A 16,340-nucleotide genomic window follows, 5' to 3' on the forward strand; every position below is an offset into this window, starting at 1 on the left:
GGGTTAGGTTAGATTAGACTAGGGTGTTTTGGTTTGATTTTGATTTGGTTAAATTAAGGGTGTTTTGGGGTTTTTGAATATTTTTGGACCTATGATGATGTGGCGCCGTCAAATTTTTTTTTTTTTTTGCGCCGCCAGCCGCCAAATTTTTTTGTAGGGATATTATCGTCCATAAGTACCGTGAATAAGCGCCGCCACAAAGGTTGGGGGGTTTAGGGGAAGTTAAGGGTAAAGGTCGAGGACCGTCGATGATTATTAGCCGATCTTAAGCAACGGTGTGCAAAACTGAACCAAACCAACAAATTTAGTTCAATTCAGTTGGTCAGTTTGGTTTTGAGCATAAAAAAATTTCAAGCACTTTCAATGTAAACCAAACAGGAAAAACCAAACCGACTAGTTCGGTTTGATTTTCAAAAATAGCAAAAATTCAAATCGGTTCGTTAGATTCAAACCGATTGCACAACCCTGATCTTAAGTAGAACAGAATTATTCCCCTAACAAATTGAAATTGTGCAATGATAAAAACTAAAAACAAAAGTTCTTTTCTGCCTAAATTTGATATTTATTGAAACTGTATAAGCAAAGTCCGTAAAATGAAAAAGAAAAAAAAGGTCTCCGCTGTGGACGTTCACCCATGTGCTCTTACATAACTGCTACATTTGGCATGATTTTCTTACTGCCGTAAATCGTATACAGCTTGTGGTCAATCTAAATCAAGACTCACAATGATGCACAAACAAAATTTTCCGGCAGCAAACAAGCTACAATTGGACATAGTAACGTCTTGCTAGTCAATCACTATATGCACATCGAATCAAATTGATAGCCAATAGCAATACCCTCTTTCCGTCAAGATCCGACAGGAGCAACACCTTTAGCTTTCGCGGCTGCAGTTGCAGCAGCAGCAGCTGCAGCTGCCGCTGCAGATGCTGCAGGACTAGGAGTCGAAGGAGGCACAGGATTCGATTGCGGTGTTGCAATTATCGGTTGCTGCTTCTGTTGTTGCTGCGGCTGCTGGGAGTTTACTTGCGCAAGCAGACTTTTAATTTGAGTCCCTGTGAGTGTTTCATGGGTGAGCAAAGCATTAGCCAGTGCATGAAGCTCCTTGCTATGGGTGGTCAGAATTGTCTTTGCATTGTTGTAAGCCCTTTCGAGAAAATTCTTTACTTCTTGCTCGATAAGAAGTCTCGTCTCAGTGCTCATGCTCTTTCCGTTATCGTCATAATTGTGGGTGACAACACCGACTTCCTTACTCATGCCATACTTAGTAACCATTGCTCTTGCAAGACTAGTAGCTTGTTGGAGATCGGAAGATGCCCCTGAGGTAACTTCATTTTCTCCAAAGATAAGCTCCTCCGCAACCCGCCCTCCCATGCAGACATCAAGCCGAGCAAGCATCTGTTTGCGGGATATACTAGTCTCGTCTTTGTCAGGCAATTGCGCTACCATGCCAAGAGACATGCCTCTAGGAACAATTGTTGCCTTGTGAACTGAAAGAGCGCCGTCAGTATGAATTGCCACAAGGGCATGCCCGCCTTCATGAAAAGCTGTTAACCTTCTCGACTCATCAGATATTACAGCCGACTTGCGTTCACTTCCCATCATGATTTTGTCTTTTGCATATTCCAGATCAGCCATGGTTACCGCCTTAGCACCATCCATTGCAGCCTTGAGAGCAGCAATATTTACCAAGTTCGCAAGATCAGCTCCTGAAAACCCAGGAGTCCCTCTCGCTATGATCATTAAATCCACATCATCACCCTTCAAGACCTATAATCCCACAAGAAAGAAATATAGTGAGGGAATTACCGTATAATGATAGCACGTGAAGTAACATTACAATGATGCACAGTTGCACAAACAAACATGCTGCACTCTGCATGCATATTGTAGAGTGTAAAAGATCTTTACTCTCGTAGTTTGACCACAAAATTTAAAGGTCTGTCAATTCATAGTTCCATATCAGACCTTCAAAAATGCCTTAAGATTAGGAGGAAAAGAATACCTTTGACATGTGGGACTCCATAATCTGACGCCTTCCTTCTACATCTGGATTAGGAACGACAATGTGGCGGTCAAACCGTCCAGGTCTCACCAGGGCCTTGTCCAGTGATTCTGGAAAATTTGTAGCTGCAATCACAATAATTCCTTCATTTTGCTTAAAGCCGTCTAATTCAACAAGCAACTGATTCAAAGTCATCTTCATATACTGTTGATCTTTAGGGTTACGGCTTCCCCCGATAGCATCTATTTCATCAATAAAAATGATGCATGGTGACCGCTTCTTTGCAGCAGAAAAAAGATCCCTCACCCTCCTGGCTCCAACTCCAACAAACATCTCCTCAAACTCACTCCCGCTGCATGAGAAGAAAGGAACTCCAGCTTCACCAGCAATAGCTCTAGCTAACATAGTCTTACCGGTGCCAGGTGGGCCTACGAGTAAAACACCTTTTGGGAGCTTGCCACCTAGACGAGTAAAGCGCTGGTACCAAGGACAAACACCAAACATTAAGGAAAATCACTCTTCCGGAGCACACTTTATAGTCGTGGACTCATGGAAAATATAGTCAAGGCAACATTCGAGAAAATGTACAATTTTTATAAGATGTAGGGGGAATAAAGGCCTCCAACTACAAGGGAAATCTATAATTAAGTCATCACAATGCTTACTATAGTTCAAACCATGCCGAACTATAAAGACAGACACATATAAATTTCAAATTTTAATCTTAAACTTATTCATAACTTGAGACAGCAACAAGAATAACGATGCTCTTGAACTTGTTCAATATAAAAGCAGATTTGGACTTGATTATTAAATATTCACATTATTCATAGAGATCTATGAGAATATTGAATAATATATTATGATAACAAAATCTTCAGATGCAATAATGAAGAATTGACTGTTGAACATAATGGCACAAAGTGATTACCTTTGGATCTCGAAGATAATGAACAATTTCTTCTAGCTCTTGCTTTGCCTCATCAACTCCCTTTACATCACTAAATTTTGTGTTAGATTCCATGCTGGGTTGCACCTCCTCATGCAGACCAAGTCCTGGAACAATAGACGACAACCAAAGGAAGAAAAGATTTTACTAATTTGGAACACAGTAAGATCAGTAATAGAGCACATAAAGGGTCATGAAAATGTATACCTTTGCTTATTCCTCTATCCTCAATAAGTGCTCCTATACCAGAAATCACTAGAAACGCTAGAGCGATAGTACGAACAGTACGCCACAGCTGCTCTTTAAAATGACCTCCTTCTGATGCCACCATATGAATAGGTGCAGCAGCAGTACCAAGCATCCCATCTTTTGTTGATTTTCCCATGTTTCTTAAAGCAGAAAGACCTCCAATGCTTTCTTCCTGCCTTGCTGAGCCAGAAATGCCTACAGATTCATGACATAACTTGTGATTACAAAGACAGTGAAATAAAAGAATGGAAGGGAAGAAGAGAAACTACAAATAATTTAGCAGCTAACTAATTAATTTCAGAAAGTTAAAAGTAAAATATGAAGAATATGTTACATGTTCAACTGAGTTTATATGTCATTAGCACCACAGGGTGGGAAAAAGCAAAATAGTAAACTACTTTGACTTCATAATTCAAATCAACTGCATTCCAAATAGGATACAACAGACCGACATTATTTGATTGCAATATTAGTTTCCCAGGATAAACTATTTTGCCCTCGAAAAAATCAATAATGTCTTTTTTTTCCTTCAGCAACAAAACTCCATACAGCTTATTAAGCTTTTACAAATAGCCTAAATGACCAGACAATGCCCTTAAGAAATAGTATTCTGGGCTAGAAAAATCTAGTAAATAAAAAGTCCAAAGGAACAGGCATCCAAGAAAATCATTGATGTAACTTGTAAGATTTGCAAGAGAACTGTAACAGCAAGTACATTTTCCAAGAAACTAAAGAATTAGCTTTCATCGTATATGTGGAAAAATGATAAGTTTCAATGGCAACATACATATCTACAATAACATATATTCAAGTGTGAAGGAAGGAAGGAAGGAAAGGCAGGGGTAAAAGTATTATAATAACCTTTATTAAACTATATTTATTCAGTTCGTTTAGTATTTTATTAAAGAATAATTTAAAGAGGGGACAAAGGAAAACAAATTCTTATTCGGGCTATTTCAGTACTTTATTAATATTGAATAATTTATAGATAATAAAACCAATGATATTTTTAAAAGTTTATAACTTCTTCGGGTTAATGTAATAATTTATGAATTTATTTACAAATAATTAAGAACGATCCAAATAAATAGCACTTACGTGCGTAGCACATGGCTAAAAGGCTAGTCATATACTATCAATATATTGATATTCTCCATCTGCAAACCATTTATAATTTTTCTAGTCCTACTTATGAAAAATTTATTAGCATAAGGCACGATTTCTATCACAAATACTTAGAGACTGTCAATAGAAGTATCAGCAAAAGAAATTACAACATAATAATTGGATTTAAAGCTCACCTCTCTGCAAGGTCTTGAGCAACTCACTGCCATCAAGCCTGTCAGCTTTGACCAATGCCTTAACATATTCAGAAATCGCTGAAGGGTTACTATGCAACGACGATTGACTTTCAAATATTCTTATCACTGCTTCAGGATCATTTTGATGGTAAAGTTCTTGAAGCTGTGCAATCTCACTTGCTTCATCTGTATCACGCACTCTGCGAGCAAAGCTACCCACATAGCTAGACCTAAACCTACTTTGAGTGTTTAAAAATCCATTTCCTGTAATAAATACAAAGAAGTTCCACATTTCACTTAAATCCCAGTGAATGCAATACCCAAAAAAAATGGTGTTTCATTGACTCTGATTTAGATAATAAGCATGCATGAACACCTAGAGTATAAAGACAGACAAAAGGAAAGCATTGTTGTGGCAATTTTCATCACGAGACACTTATGGCACGACGGGACACTTGCAAGATAAAAACACATAAGAGATTTGAAACTGTAGAGAGCATACCTGCACTACCTCCAAACTTGTTAACAGGAAAAGATGTTCCAGCAAGCAGATTTTTGCATTGTCTCAACTCTGATTGATGCCTTGAAACCTGTTACAGAAGAAAAAGGAATTTGATGAAAGCAGAAAGCAAGCACAGAACAGCTGTCATTCTATAGAGGAAAGGGAGCCATATCGACATGATAGATTTAACTAAGACATGATAGATTTAACTAAGTTCAACTAACGACTAGATTTCAATTGTAATATAACAATATAATTAGACATGCAATCACCCATGTATAATAATATATTGCAGCTTAGCAAAAGAATCAGCATTTTGCAATCAGTTCCAAGAACATGGCTAGGGGGCAAAAGTTATTGCACACGGCATTCAAATTCAAAGCATTTCTAATGTACACTGTTGTCTTTCTTTTCATCTCAAGAAATATTTACTTTCTTCAAACGGATAACGAATGCATATACCAACAAATGCAATTGCTCAAGAAAAGGCTTAAAAAATCACAACTCGAAACTTCTTTCCTAGACCACCTCGGCTAAATACTAAGAGCTTATTCCAAGAAAATGAATTCGAGTACAAACTTTTAAACAAAGATTTTATTTCCATGAATTGATTAAAGTAATATGGTTACCCATCTTACAATATGCAACACCTATCAAAAAAGAAAGACTTGACAGGTACTTATGCAATTGCTAACCAAATAAACCTCGATTCAACATTAAATCAAAGTACCCACATGCTGGCACTAGCTCCTACACACTAATCAAACCCCAAATCAGTCTAAACATAGGACTGTGGAAATACCCAAATTCATAAATTTCAAAACCCAAAATAGAAATATCAATACAAATTACAAAACGGTGAAAATAACAAGAAGACGTCGAGCGTAGCTGACCTGAGTAATTAAGCGTCGCCAAGCCATGGGCAGGTCACAGAGACCGAATACACGATCTTTATTCTTCGATTTGGGTAATTAATTCCGTACAAGCTTTCAATTTATGAATTGGGTGTAGGTGAGGCGTGTTTGGATGCGAAGAAACGAAATGAAAATGGAGATTCTAGAGGAAGAGGGGTTATGAATTTATGGTCTTCTTTTTATTTTTTTGACTGTTTTTCATTTTATTAGTATTCACTAAATATCTCTAATTTTCTTTGCCCTCATTTTTACACTTGCCGGTTTTTAGACCGGTGCTGTATAAATGTATATTAATTTTATAATTGCAATTATTTTATACTATTAATTTAATTTATTACACATAAGAAGGTAGAAGAATTATGAATAAAAATTCAACGCTCTCCCTGAATTTGTGACAAATAATCATTTAATTCAATTTATATTTTTTAAACAACTAATCTGAAAAATCTTTATTTTTGCATCAAATTATCTTATAATTTATATTTTTATTGCAAAAAATAGGTTTCGGGTAATTTTATTGCAACAATTAGAAACCTCTCTAATTTATTTTTGGCTTAATATCTCAAAAAATTTCAACCTTTTAACCCATGTTCAATCCTATCCTAATGTTGAAAACTGGTTAATTTTATCTTATTTCACATTATCGTACTTTAATTGTACCCCGAAATATTAAATTGATGCTTTTTTCGTTTGCAAACAATTAAAAAACGTTATCCATGTCTAGCAAATATTAATTGTATATGATGAAAATTTATTTAGATTTAATTAAATTAATTAAGAATTTAAATTAGTTTTAATTTGATTATGGTTTTTAGTTAGTTTTTAAAAATAATAGACTTATTTGTACTTTTTTTAATAAAAATAAATTTAAATTTATCTTTAAACGTACTTAATTAATTGATTTCATCATTTAAATAAAAAAACTATAAAAAATTAAATACTTATGGTACAATTGAAACGAGAAAATACGAAATAGGGTAAATTGACCGGTTTTTAACGTCGGGTAGAATTGAAAAGGGGCTAAAAGATCGGGGTTTTCTGAGATATTAATCCTTTATTTTTTGCATCTTTCACCTTTGATTTGTATTTTACGCGTATTAAAAATATAATTATGGGATAATCTAACCCAAAAATGAAGAGTTTTGGGGTTAGTTGTTAAAAAAAATAGGCCAAATGTCGTAAAAAGGTCAAACCTTTCATAAAAGTTTCACAAAAGTACTGATCTTTCAATTTTGTCGATTTTGGCCAAAAACAAATTATTTGGTTTCAATTGTGGCCAACTCTCAATTTGATTTCAATTTGCCTATGTGACGCCTATGTGGCATGCCAAATATTGAAAGGTCGGGACTTTTGTGAAACCAAATAATTCATTTTTGGCTAAAATCGACAAAATTAAAAGGTCAGAACTTTTGTAAAACCAAATAATCAGTTTTTGGCCAAAATCGACAAAATTGAAAGGTCGGGACTTTTGTGAAATTTTTGTGAAATGTTTGGCCTTTTTATAACATTTGACCAAAAAAAATATAAATTGGATTAATGACCCCGTGTTATAAGTTCAGGGGGGCGTGTTAAGTGTCCGTTTGGTTGAGCTGTTTGATGCAGCTGATAGTTGTTGCTTTTTTATAACATTTGACCAAAAAAAATATAAATTGGATTAATGACCCCGTGTTATAAGTTCAGGGGGGGCGTGTTAAGTGTCCGTTTGGTAGAGCTGTTTGATGCAGCTGATAGTTGTTGCTTTTCAAAAAGCTGCAATTAATTGTTGGCTTAATTGCGTAAAAAATCACAAACTTTAGCGTGTTTTGCAAATTTAACATAAACTTTCAATTTTGGCAAATTAATACAGAAACTTTTAATTTTTGGCAATTTTAACACCGATCAATTTTTCTCTATTTTTTTGAAGGAAAATTGATCGGTGCTAAAATTGCAAAAAATTAAAAGTTTGTGATTTAATTTGCCAAAATTGAAAGTTTATGTTAAATTTGCAAAACACGTTAAAGTTTATGATTTTTTACGCCATTAAGCCTTAGTTGTTTGGTGAAGTATTTGAAACAGATGCTGTTAGCTGTTTAAGGCCTCAAACGGCTGCTTTTCAAAAAGCCTTATTTTGTAGCTTTTTCTCACCAGTTTCCTTTTTAAAATTTATTAGACAAAAATAACCTCATTCCTATATAAAGGAGAATACGTATTGATATATCAACAACTTTTTAATCGTTCAACGTATTGTTTATAAAAAATTGTTGATATATCAACTTCTTATAATTGAAGAAAACAAGAAGACAAAAGAATTATTATTGATTTGATCCATTGAAAAGGTAAATTATCTTATTATTCTTTAATCCTGTCAATTGTTTTTTTAATAATTGTCTTCTTTTTAGTTTATCAAAACAGTTATAATTCTCAGCTCTAACTATTTGGCTGTAATATCGTTGGTTTCATATTAATAGCTTTACCTGAATATACGTGTAACAAGTTTTGCTTCAGCTACAAAACTTTCTATTGCTAACATGGAAAGCTTAATATTATATTTTTCAAAATTTCTAAGTGAAAGCTCAGCTTAATTAAATTATTTTTGTTATAGTGTAAATTTTAAAGAGAAAATCTTTCATATCCATTTCATATACAAAGAGATATTGTTGTTACATCAATGGCGTTGCACAATTATATTCAAAGAAAAGCTCTAGAGGATCCAACATTTTTGCACTTAGATCAGAATCCCAATTTTATGCCTCATTATTTATTCAATAACTTAAATGAAAATCGGTCAAATAAAAATTATGAAGAAGTAGAAGCTGTTTAAATGAAAATAATAAAAAATCAAATTGCTCATAGTTTAATGAGAGCAAGAGGTGATATGTAAGTTAATCTTATATTTTTAGCATTTAAACAATTAAATTAAATTTTTGAATAATTTTATTATTTATTTAATATTTGAATATTTTTATATTTATATAATATTAATTTTGATTCATTAATTTATATGTAGAATTTAAATAGCATATATTATACAAAGATTTCTATATTGGTAATTTTACTAATAAACAGCAACAGCTCAATAAAATTCACCAAACACTATGGACTACCGGCCACCAGCTATCAGCTGCATCAAATAGTTGAACCAAACAAAGCCTAACCCTTTATTCGAAGAATTATTAACAATAAATTCTGTGAATTCTAAAATAAATATAACTTCAGTTATACATAATTAAAAAAATTATATTTTAAGCAAAATTGATATTATATTACATTTTTTAATTTTAATACTAATATTATATGTAATTTTATAAAAGGGTATTACAATTAATATAAATAAAAAAAGTTAAACATAAATTATAATTATTAGTGGAATATTGTTGTTGTTGTTGTTGTTTGTGGTGGTGGTGTTTGTGTTGTTATTCAATTTTAATTTTTTAAATTATATTAATCTTATTGATTATTATAACAAAAAGGAGATGACTGTATATATGGACCATGTAATAGTTCAGCCCAAATCCATGGCTTTAGAAGCTAAGGGCTATTCTGCAGATTCATATCAAAACAAATGTATAATTTTCAGATTGGGTCCGGCCCACATTCATCCAATCCTGATTGGGTCCAGCCCATGTTCATCCAAGCTTATAAACATGCATATTTTCTTTGGGCTTTTTATACGAAATACGGTATATTGTGTCCCATTTATTTTTATACAGTCCAATTCAAAAGTTTACTTTGCCTACCATGTTTTCTTACAAACATAACTCAACTTTTCTAATTAATTTCCTTTCTACGACATTCTTTACTTCCTCTTCATTTTCTTCTTTTTATTAAGATCTATCACCATCTTCAATTTTCTACATCATCTCTTATGTAGCAGTTGAAGCTGAAAATTTCGTATTATTTTCCACATCTCTACCGCACGAAAGCTGTTTGTGCCGCTGCCGTTGAAGATGCATGTGCCGCTGCCGTTGAAGCTTTGTGTGGCTGTCGTCCTTTTCTAATCATCATTGTCCTGTCATCACTGTTCTATTTCCGCCAGCGTTCTGCCACTGTTTCGACAACATTCCGCCACTGTTTCGACAACATTCCGCCACCCTTCCGCCATCGTTCACTCCAAAAGGATTGTGTCGATCTGTCGCCATAATTGATTGATTGAGAGTGATTGTTTGCAGTTTATCTCGGTAAAAATTCCAATTTTCCTTGCTTATTTGAGTTAGAAAGGGGTGATTAAGGAGATTAACTCTATGGCAGGGGAATTTCAGAATGGCAATGGCTCTATATTTCCAGGAATGCAAAATCAATTAGTTGATATTTTAGATCTGGAGTACATTGCTCTACTTGTGAGTAATACATTCTAATTCCTGTTTCTCAGATTATATTTGTGCTACTAGACAAATATGGAGCCATTGTTTAGATTTGTGCTTATATGTTTGATTTTTTAGGTTTTATTTTGTTTAAATGTTTCCTTTATGTTGTTAACTGTTAGTTTGAAAATTAGCAAAATGTTTAATATAGATAGCCATACCAAAATATTATTTCTATTTGTAAAAATTGTCATGGTTTTCTTTTGCTACTCAATTTGTTGTATTTGCTCAATTTTTTTAACTTTTCAGTGCTGTTGTCCTAATACTAATTCTTGATTTTGATTGAGGTATCTTTTTCCCTAAAGATTCAATCTTTCATTTGCCCACAATTGGAAATTTTCTATGTTTCTATAGGTTTAGTTTAATTCACCCGGGTTAGAAGAATCATGGGTTCTGAGGTTTCTCCATCAACTTCAGGTGATGTCAATTAACAGTGGAACCTAAGCGGAGGAGGTTAGTGGTTGCTCAAGTTTTTGAGTGTTTATCTCAGCATTTTGATTTTGTTTAAATTGTTTGCATTTTCTTGCGCTAGTATGTATATTTTGTTGATTAGAATTTGATTGATTGATCTATAAATATCAATTATGTCACCATTTAATGCAAAAATGTTTTTGTGTTTCAATGTTGTATTGGATAGCAATTTTAAGATTGAGCAGACATATATAAGTTGCAGCTGTTATATGTTTTATTGGCTAAATCCTTAATAATGATGAGAATAATAGCAGTGGTACGAGCAGTAGTAACTGTAACGAGTTGAAGAAAATCTGCGTATATTGTCAAGCCGCAAGAACGCCTTGCTGGAGAAGCAGTCCAGCTGGTCTTTAAGTAATTTATCTTGAAATTAATTGAACACTTTTTTTTATTTGTTTATTAAATTTGTGTCTGATGAAAAATTGGTCTTGATTGCAGACTCTGTATAATGCTTGTGGGATCAGATACAGGATAAAATGTAGAAGTGGTGTTGGATTAGAGAAAATGAGATCAGAGAATAAAAAGAAAATTGGTTAAGAACATAGCAACTAATAACAATTTATTGGTACAAAATATGTGGAAGAGGAAGCCGGGGGAGGAAGAACAAGCTGCCTTTCTTTTAATGGCTTCATCTTATGGCTGTGTATCTGCTTAACTGAAACCTGTAAATCAAATTTTGATTCAACATGAAAAATGAGTCTTAAGAAAATCAGAGTAGCGGATTAATTTTTTTATGTTGATTTTGTGTTAACATTATGTTGATATCGTGTTGATTTCAACATTGGTGAAAAAGATAGGCTTAAATGCATAAAAAATCACCAACTTTCGCGTGTTTTTGGTATTTAACACAAACTTTTAATTTTGGCATAAAAATACACGAACTATCTGATTTTTGCAATAATAACACGAACATCATTTTGGGCATAAAACGACACCGTTTTCCCCATAAAACGGCACCGTTTTTGCCTTAAAACGACATCGTTTTTTGAAAAAAATGCAAACTTGGTCTTATATGCAAAAATTTGATAGTTCATATATTTTTACGCCAAAATTAAAAGTTCGTGTTAAATACCAAACACACGCGAAAGTTGGTGATTTTTTGTGCATTTAAGCCAAAAAGATAATAATAATGTCGGATTATTATAATGTTGATATTGTGTTGATATCGTGTTGATTTCAACATTGGTGAAAAAGATAATAATAATGTCGGATTATTATAATGTTGATATTATGTTGATATCGTGTTGATTTCCACATTAGTGAAAAAGATAATAATAATGTTGGATTATTATAATGTTGATAGTGTTGATTTTTGGTTAATCCTAGCATTAGCAAAAAAGACCATATTATAAGTGACATATAATAAAATAAAATAAAATTGAAGCAATATTAAAAAAATTAAATTTAGTGTAAAAAATATAAAAATATAAAATAGTTAGTTTATTACATTGTTGATCTTCTATTATTATTATGTTGATATTATTTTTATATTTGATTAATGTTAGTATTAGCAAATAAAATTACATTATACATGAAATAAAATTGAAAAGTTAAAATTAAATTAAAATAATGTTGAAAACATAAATATTAATATAAAAAATATTTTAAAAAATTAATATTATCCAGTTTATTAAATATTGTTGATATTATGTTGATATTTGTTTAATTTTAGTATTAGTAAAAAAAATTACATTGACCGTGAAAAAAATCTAAAAAATTTAAAATTAAATTAAAATAATATTGAAAAAATAAAAAATTAATATTATCCAATTTATTAAATGTTGTTGATACTGTGTTGATATTATGTTGATATTTAGTTAATTTTAGTAAAACAAATTGCATTGTCTGTGAAAAAATTTGAAATTTAAAACTTAAAATTAAATTAAAATAATATTAAAAAAATAAAAATTAATATAAAAACATTTAAAAATTTAATATTATCCAACTTATTAAATGATGTTGATATTGTGTTGATATTATTTTGATATTAAAACTGACGAAAAATGTGAACAGTCAACAAAAGTCAAAATTTAATAAAAGTCAAAAAAGTCAGAAAAAATCAAATATATAATAAATATTAAGTGCAGAAATATAATGGTGAAAAAAAAATTAAAAATAATGAAAGAAAATATTGGAAAATGAGAATTAGTATAGAAATGTAAAGATTTAAAAAGAATAGTAACAAATAAAAGAAAGTTGGTATGAAATGTAAACATTTAAAAATGATAGTAAAAAAGTAAATGTTAGAGAAAAAAAATTTATATAAAAAATCCTTTTTAAATTTTTCAACATTGCTTTAATTTAATATTTTTATTTTATTTCATATATGATATGGCTTACACTAATGATAAAATCAAACAAATATCAATATATAATCAACACAATATTAACATTGTAACATTATAATATTTTAGCATAATTATTGTCTTATTCACCAATGCTTAATCAATAATATATCAACCGTAAATCAACACTAAATCAACATAATGGCAACATTATAAAATTATAATAATTCAACATCATTTTTATCTTTTTTGGCAATGCTAAAAATCAACAAAATATCAACAAAAAAACAACACAATATCAACCAAATATCAATCCAAAATTAATAAAAAGATAGTATCATTATCCAGTCTCAATTTAATTTTAATTTTTTAGTTTATATTGCATACAATATCGTCTTTTTTATCAATGATAAAATCAGTAAAAAAATCAACATAAAAATAACATTATAATTATTCAAAAATATTAAACAATTATTTTTAACATGAGTTTATGTCTTAAGAGCATGTCCATCATTTACAAAGTCTTCAGCCATTGCAACAATTTCACCCATATCCTTAAGCATTCCTCTTTTTCCTCTCCGCCAAACAAAACAAGGCAATCAACATCCAATCTAAACACAAGCCCTTCAATGCAGAAAAATTTCTAAACATTAGAAATCATCCATAATAAAGTTAATTATAAACATGTAAAGGAAATCAAAAAATGGTCAAAATTCAGCATCAAATCAATGTCAGCAAATTATGACCCAACATTAGCACCAAACTCAGTTAAAACAAACTCACACAAACAAACCAAGAAATTAAAGGCAAAAACAGAGTCAACAAACTCACAAAACTCTGCCATTCAGTTCGTAAGAGTACTCATTTCAGATCAAACCAACGGAAATTAAAAGACGAAGAAAATAAAATTAACTGACACCTCGATATAAAATTAAAGCCACTTAAAGTGTAAGGCAAAGAACCTGATGATCACAGCTCCCTCCACTACAGAAAAACAAATTGAGGTTCAGAGCATAAAAATTTGAGATACATCGTTAATCAATGGAGGAAAAAAAATGAAAAATAAGAAATAAAAAATGGAAGTAAGTGTATCAATAATTAAAAGAGATTGTCGCCGCTGCTGTTGCTACGAGGTCATCACTGCTAACTGCTGCTAGGAAATTATCGCCATCGCTACTAGAAGATCGCCGCCTATGTTGCTAGGAGATTGTTGTCGCTGCCGCCGCTTGAATGAAATGCAGATCGCCGTTTACGACGCAAGTCGCTAAAGGACAAGCTGATGTCGTCGGAGGTTTTGGCAGATAATGTCTCGGTGGGTGCAGGTGGAGAGTTAGAAAGATTGATGAGATGAGGAAGAAGAAAAAAGATCTGACATAAAGATGATGGAAAAGAAGATCATATTCTATTTAGATTTAGGTTATAAAAGATAATATTAGTAGCGTGTACCGTAATTTAGTGATTCAAAAATTGGGACTGTATAAAAGTAAAAAAATTGAGAAAGTTAGTTGTTTGTGAAAGAAGCCCATTTTCTTTTTTATTAAGCCTAATTACTTAAAAAAAAAACCACAGCTTTTAATATTTTTTCGTCTATACCCTCACCTAGGAAAAAGTTATTTTGTAACTTTTTTTTGATTTTTCGTTTTCATCTCTACCCTAAAATTTAAATTTTTGACAATTAAATTAATTAAAAGATGAAAATATTATAAATGATTAATAATATTAATGTTCAATTAGAATTTAAGTTAAATATAAAGGATCATTTTGAATATTAGACCAAATGAAAAGAAGTCAAATTAGCTCTTTAGGTAGAGACGAAAATGAATTTTTTTAAAAAGGGTACAAATGAAGTTTTTCGTAGGTCAAAGTATAAATAAAAAAATATTATAAAGTGGGGTTTTTTTAAATAACTAAGCCTTTTTATTAATATGAACATGAATATTATTTCGTAAGGATGTGTATGAAATTAGTTTGGCCTTGATAGACGTGTATTTTTAATAAATTGTTATTAGCGGTAGCCATGAACAGTACCAACAATTAATGAATTAAAATACCAGAAACAGGCAATTAGCAGTTTGGATAATGTTTAATTGATAACTGATTATAAGTCCTCAATTAGTAATTTCAAAATATTTCTACAATTCATCGTGGTTTTTAGATCTACAGATAATTTAAGGTGTGGAATAAAAATCACATCAGAATCAACCTCTCCATCTAAATCGTAATAATTAACTTTAGCTGAAACGGCCCGAGACAATTTAAACCTTTTTTCTTTCACAAAGTATTTCGACAATTTAAGAAACGGCTTAAGACTTTTTCTCAATTGAGTTTAATTTTTAGTTCAATTTTATTTTCCGATAGCTTAGACTTTTAACTATTCTTTAGTCAAATTTAAACCTTACTTTCTTCTCTTGAACATTACCGACGACAATTCGAATTAAAATTTATCCTAGTCTTAAAAAGACCATGCTATGTTCATCAAGGCTCGGTACACTTAACCTATAGTAAGGTCCACCCGTTTTTAGCCTAGTTAAGAATCGCTAAAAATCCGAGACAGTCGAACCCTATTTTAAGAATAATTCATGTATTCTAAACACTACGACTATCCAATGTATAGAAATATTTTATCGTTTTATTTAAACAGAAAATTCATATAGACACTAATTATTGTTTAACTCCATCTTTTTATCCTTATTGAGGTGCTTTTTTTCTTATAATTGAAGAAGGGAGTGATTGTGGGAGAAATCGAACACACAACCTAGCTATTAGATTGCTGCATGCCTAGCGCTTACACCTTTTGAGATAAAACTCATTGGTAGAGGTAGTTTTTTTAGGGTTAATTACATATAAAATCACCACCTTTACACGAAATTGCAAAAATAACACGACTTTAAAAGTTATCAATTTAGGGCATCACCTTTTATTTCTTTTCAAAAACAATATGGTCACATTTTTAGATAAAATTTTGCTGACTTGAACACCTGATGAGAGTGTCACGTGTCATGCCACGTCAGCAAAAACGCATTAAAAGTGTACTCATGTTGTTTTTGAAAAGAAACGAAAGGTGGTGCCCTGTATTGACACGTTTTAAAGGTCGTGTTATTTTTGCAATTTCGTATAAAGGTGGTAATTTTATATGTAATTAACTTTTTTTTTATTCCTTCAAATTTGTTATATCTTCCAAAGCTTCTAAGTTATTGGTCATTTTCAAACTAACTTGATATTACATTGAATCACCACCGCCCGTTGTTTAGACTGCAAGTTTCTATAGGAAATCTAGTACCATCAGTAGAAATGGAATTGCTTTTCTTATTTCTGTTTCTACAA

At 31.5% G+C, this 16,340-nt stretch overlaps 1 protein-coding gene and 2 long non-coding RNA genes across 6 annotated transcripts; 1 reads left to right on the forward strand and 2 right to left on the reverse strand.

Annotated features, from left to right (window-relative positions):
- Positions 1 to 526: 526 nt before the first annotated feature.
- Positions 527 to 6,143, reverse strand: LOC126668813 (ATP-dependent zinc metalloprotease FTSH 4, mitochondrial). Of its 2 annotated transcripts, none has more exons than XM_050361999.2 (7): positions 5,900 to 6,143; positions 5,016 to 5,094; positions 4,505 to 4,768; positions 3,162 to 3,398; positions 2,937 to 3,061; positions 2,006 to 2,482; positions 527 to 1,770 (listed from the first exon to the last, which is right to left on the reverse strand). In XM_050361999.2, exons 1-7 carry the CDS (start codon positions 5,924 to 5,926, stop codon positions 850 to 852), a joined length of 2,130 nt encoding a protein of 709 aa, XP_050217956.1. In that variant the 5' UTR covers positions 5,927 to 6,143; the 3' UTR covers positions 527 to 849. The 2 variants fall into 2 exon arrangements, with proteins under 2 accessions (XP_050217956.1, XP_050217955.1); XM_050361998.2 differs by having other exon boundaries at positions 5,007 to 5,094.
- A 3,495-nt stretch (positions 6,144 to 9,638) lies between these two features.
- Positions 9,639 to 11,465, forward strand: LOC126670783 (uncharacterized). 3 transcript variants are annotated; one of them, XR_007638792.2, is made up of 4 exons: positions 9,640 to 10,236; positions 10,615 to 10,713; positions 10,898 to 11,085; positions 11,170 to 11,465. It is a non-coding gene; the product is annotated as an uncharacterized LOC126670783 (long non-coding RNA). The 3 variants fall into 3 exon arrangements; XR_007638791.2 differs by having other exon boundaries at positions 9,646 to 10,236; positions 10,986 to 11,085; XR_007638790.2 differs by having other exon boundaries at positions 9,639 to 10,236; positions 10,615 to 11,085.
- Positions 11,466 to 13,435: 1,970 nt separating this feature from the next.
- LOC126667077 (uncharacterized) lies at positions 13,436 to 14,530 on the reverse strand. The gene is made up of 2 exons (XR_007638068.2): positions 13,936 to 14,530; positions 13,436 to 13,640 (listed from the first exon to the last, which is right to left on the reverse strand). It is a non-coding gene; the product is annotated as an uncharacterized LOC126667077 (long non-coding RNA).
- Between the last annotated feature and the right edge of the window lie 1,810 nt (positions 14,531 to 16,340).

The sequence above is a fragment of the Mercurialis annua genome, linkage group LG2, assembly GCF_937616625.2.
Source record: "Mercurialis annua linkage group LG2, ddMerAnnu1.2, whole genome shotgun sequence".
NCBI lineage: Eukaryota > Viridiplantae > Streptophyta > Magnoliopsida > Malpighiales > Euphorbiaceae > Mercurialis > Mercurialis annua.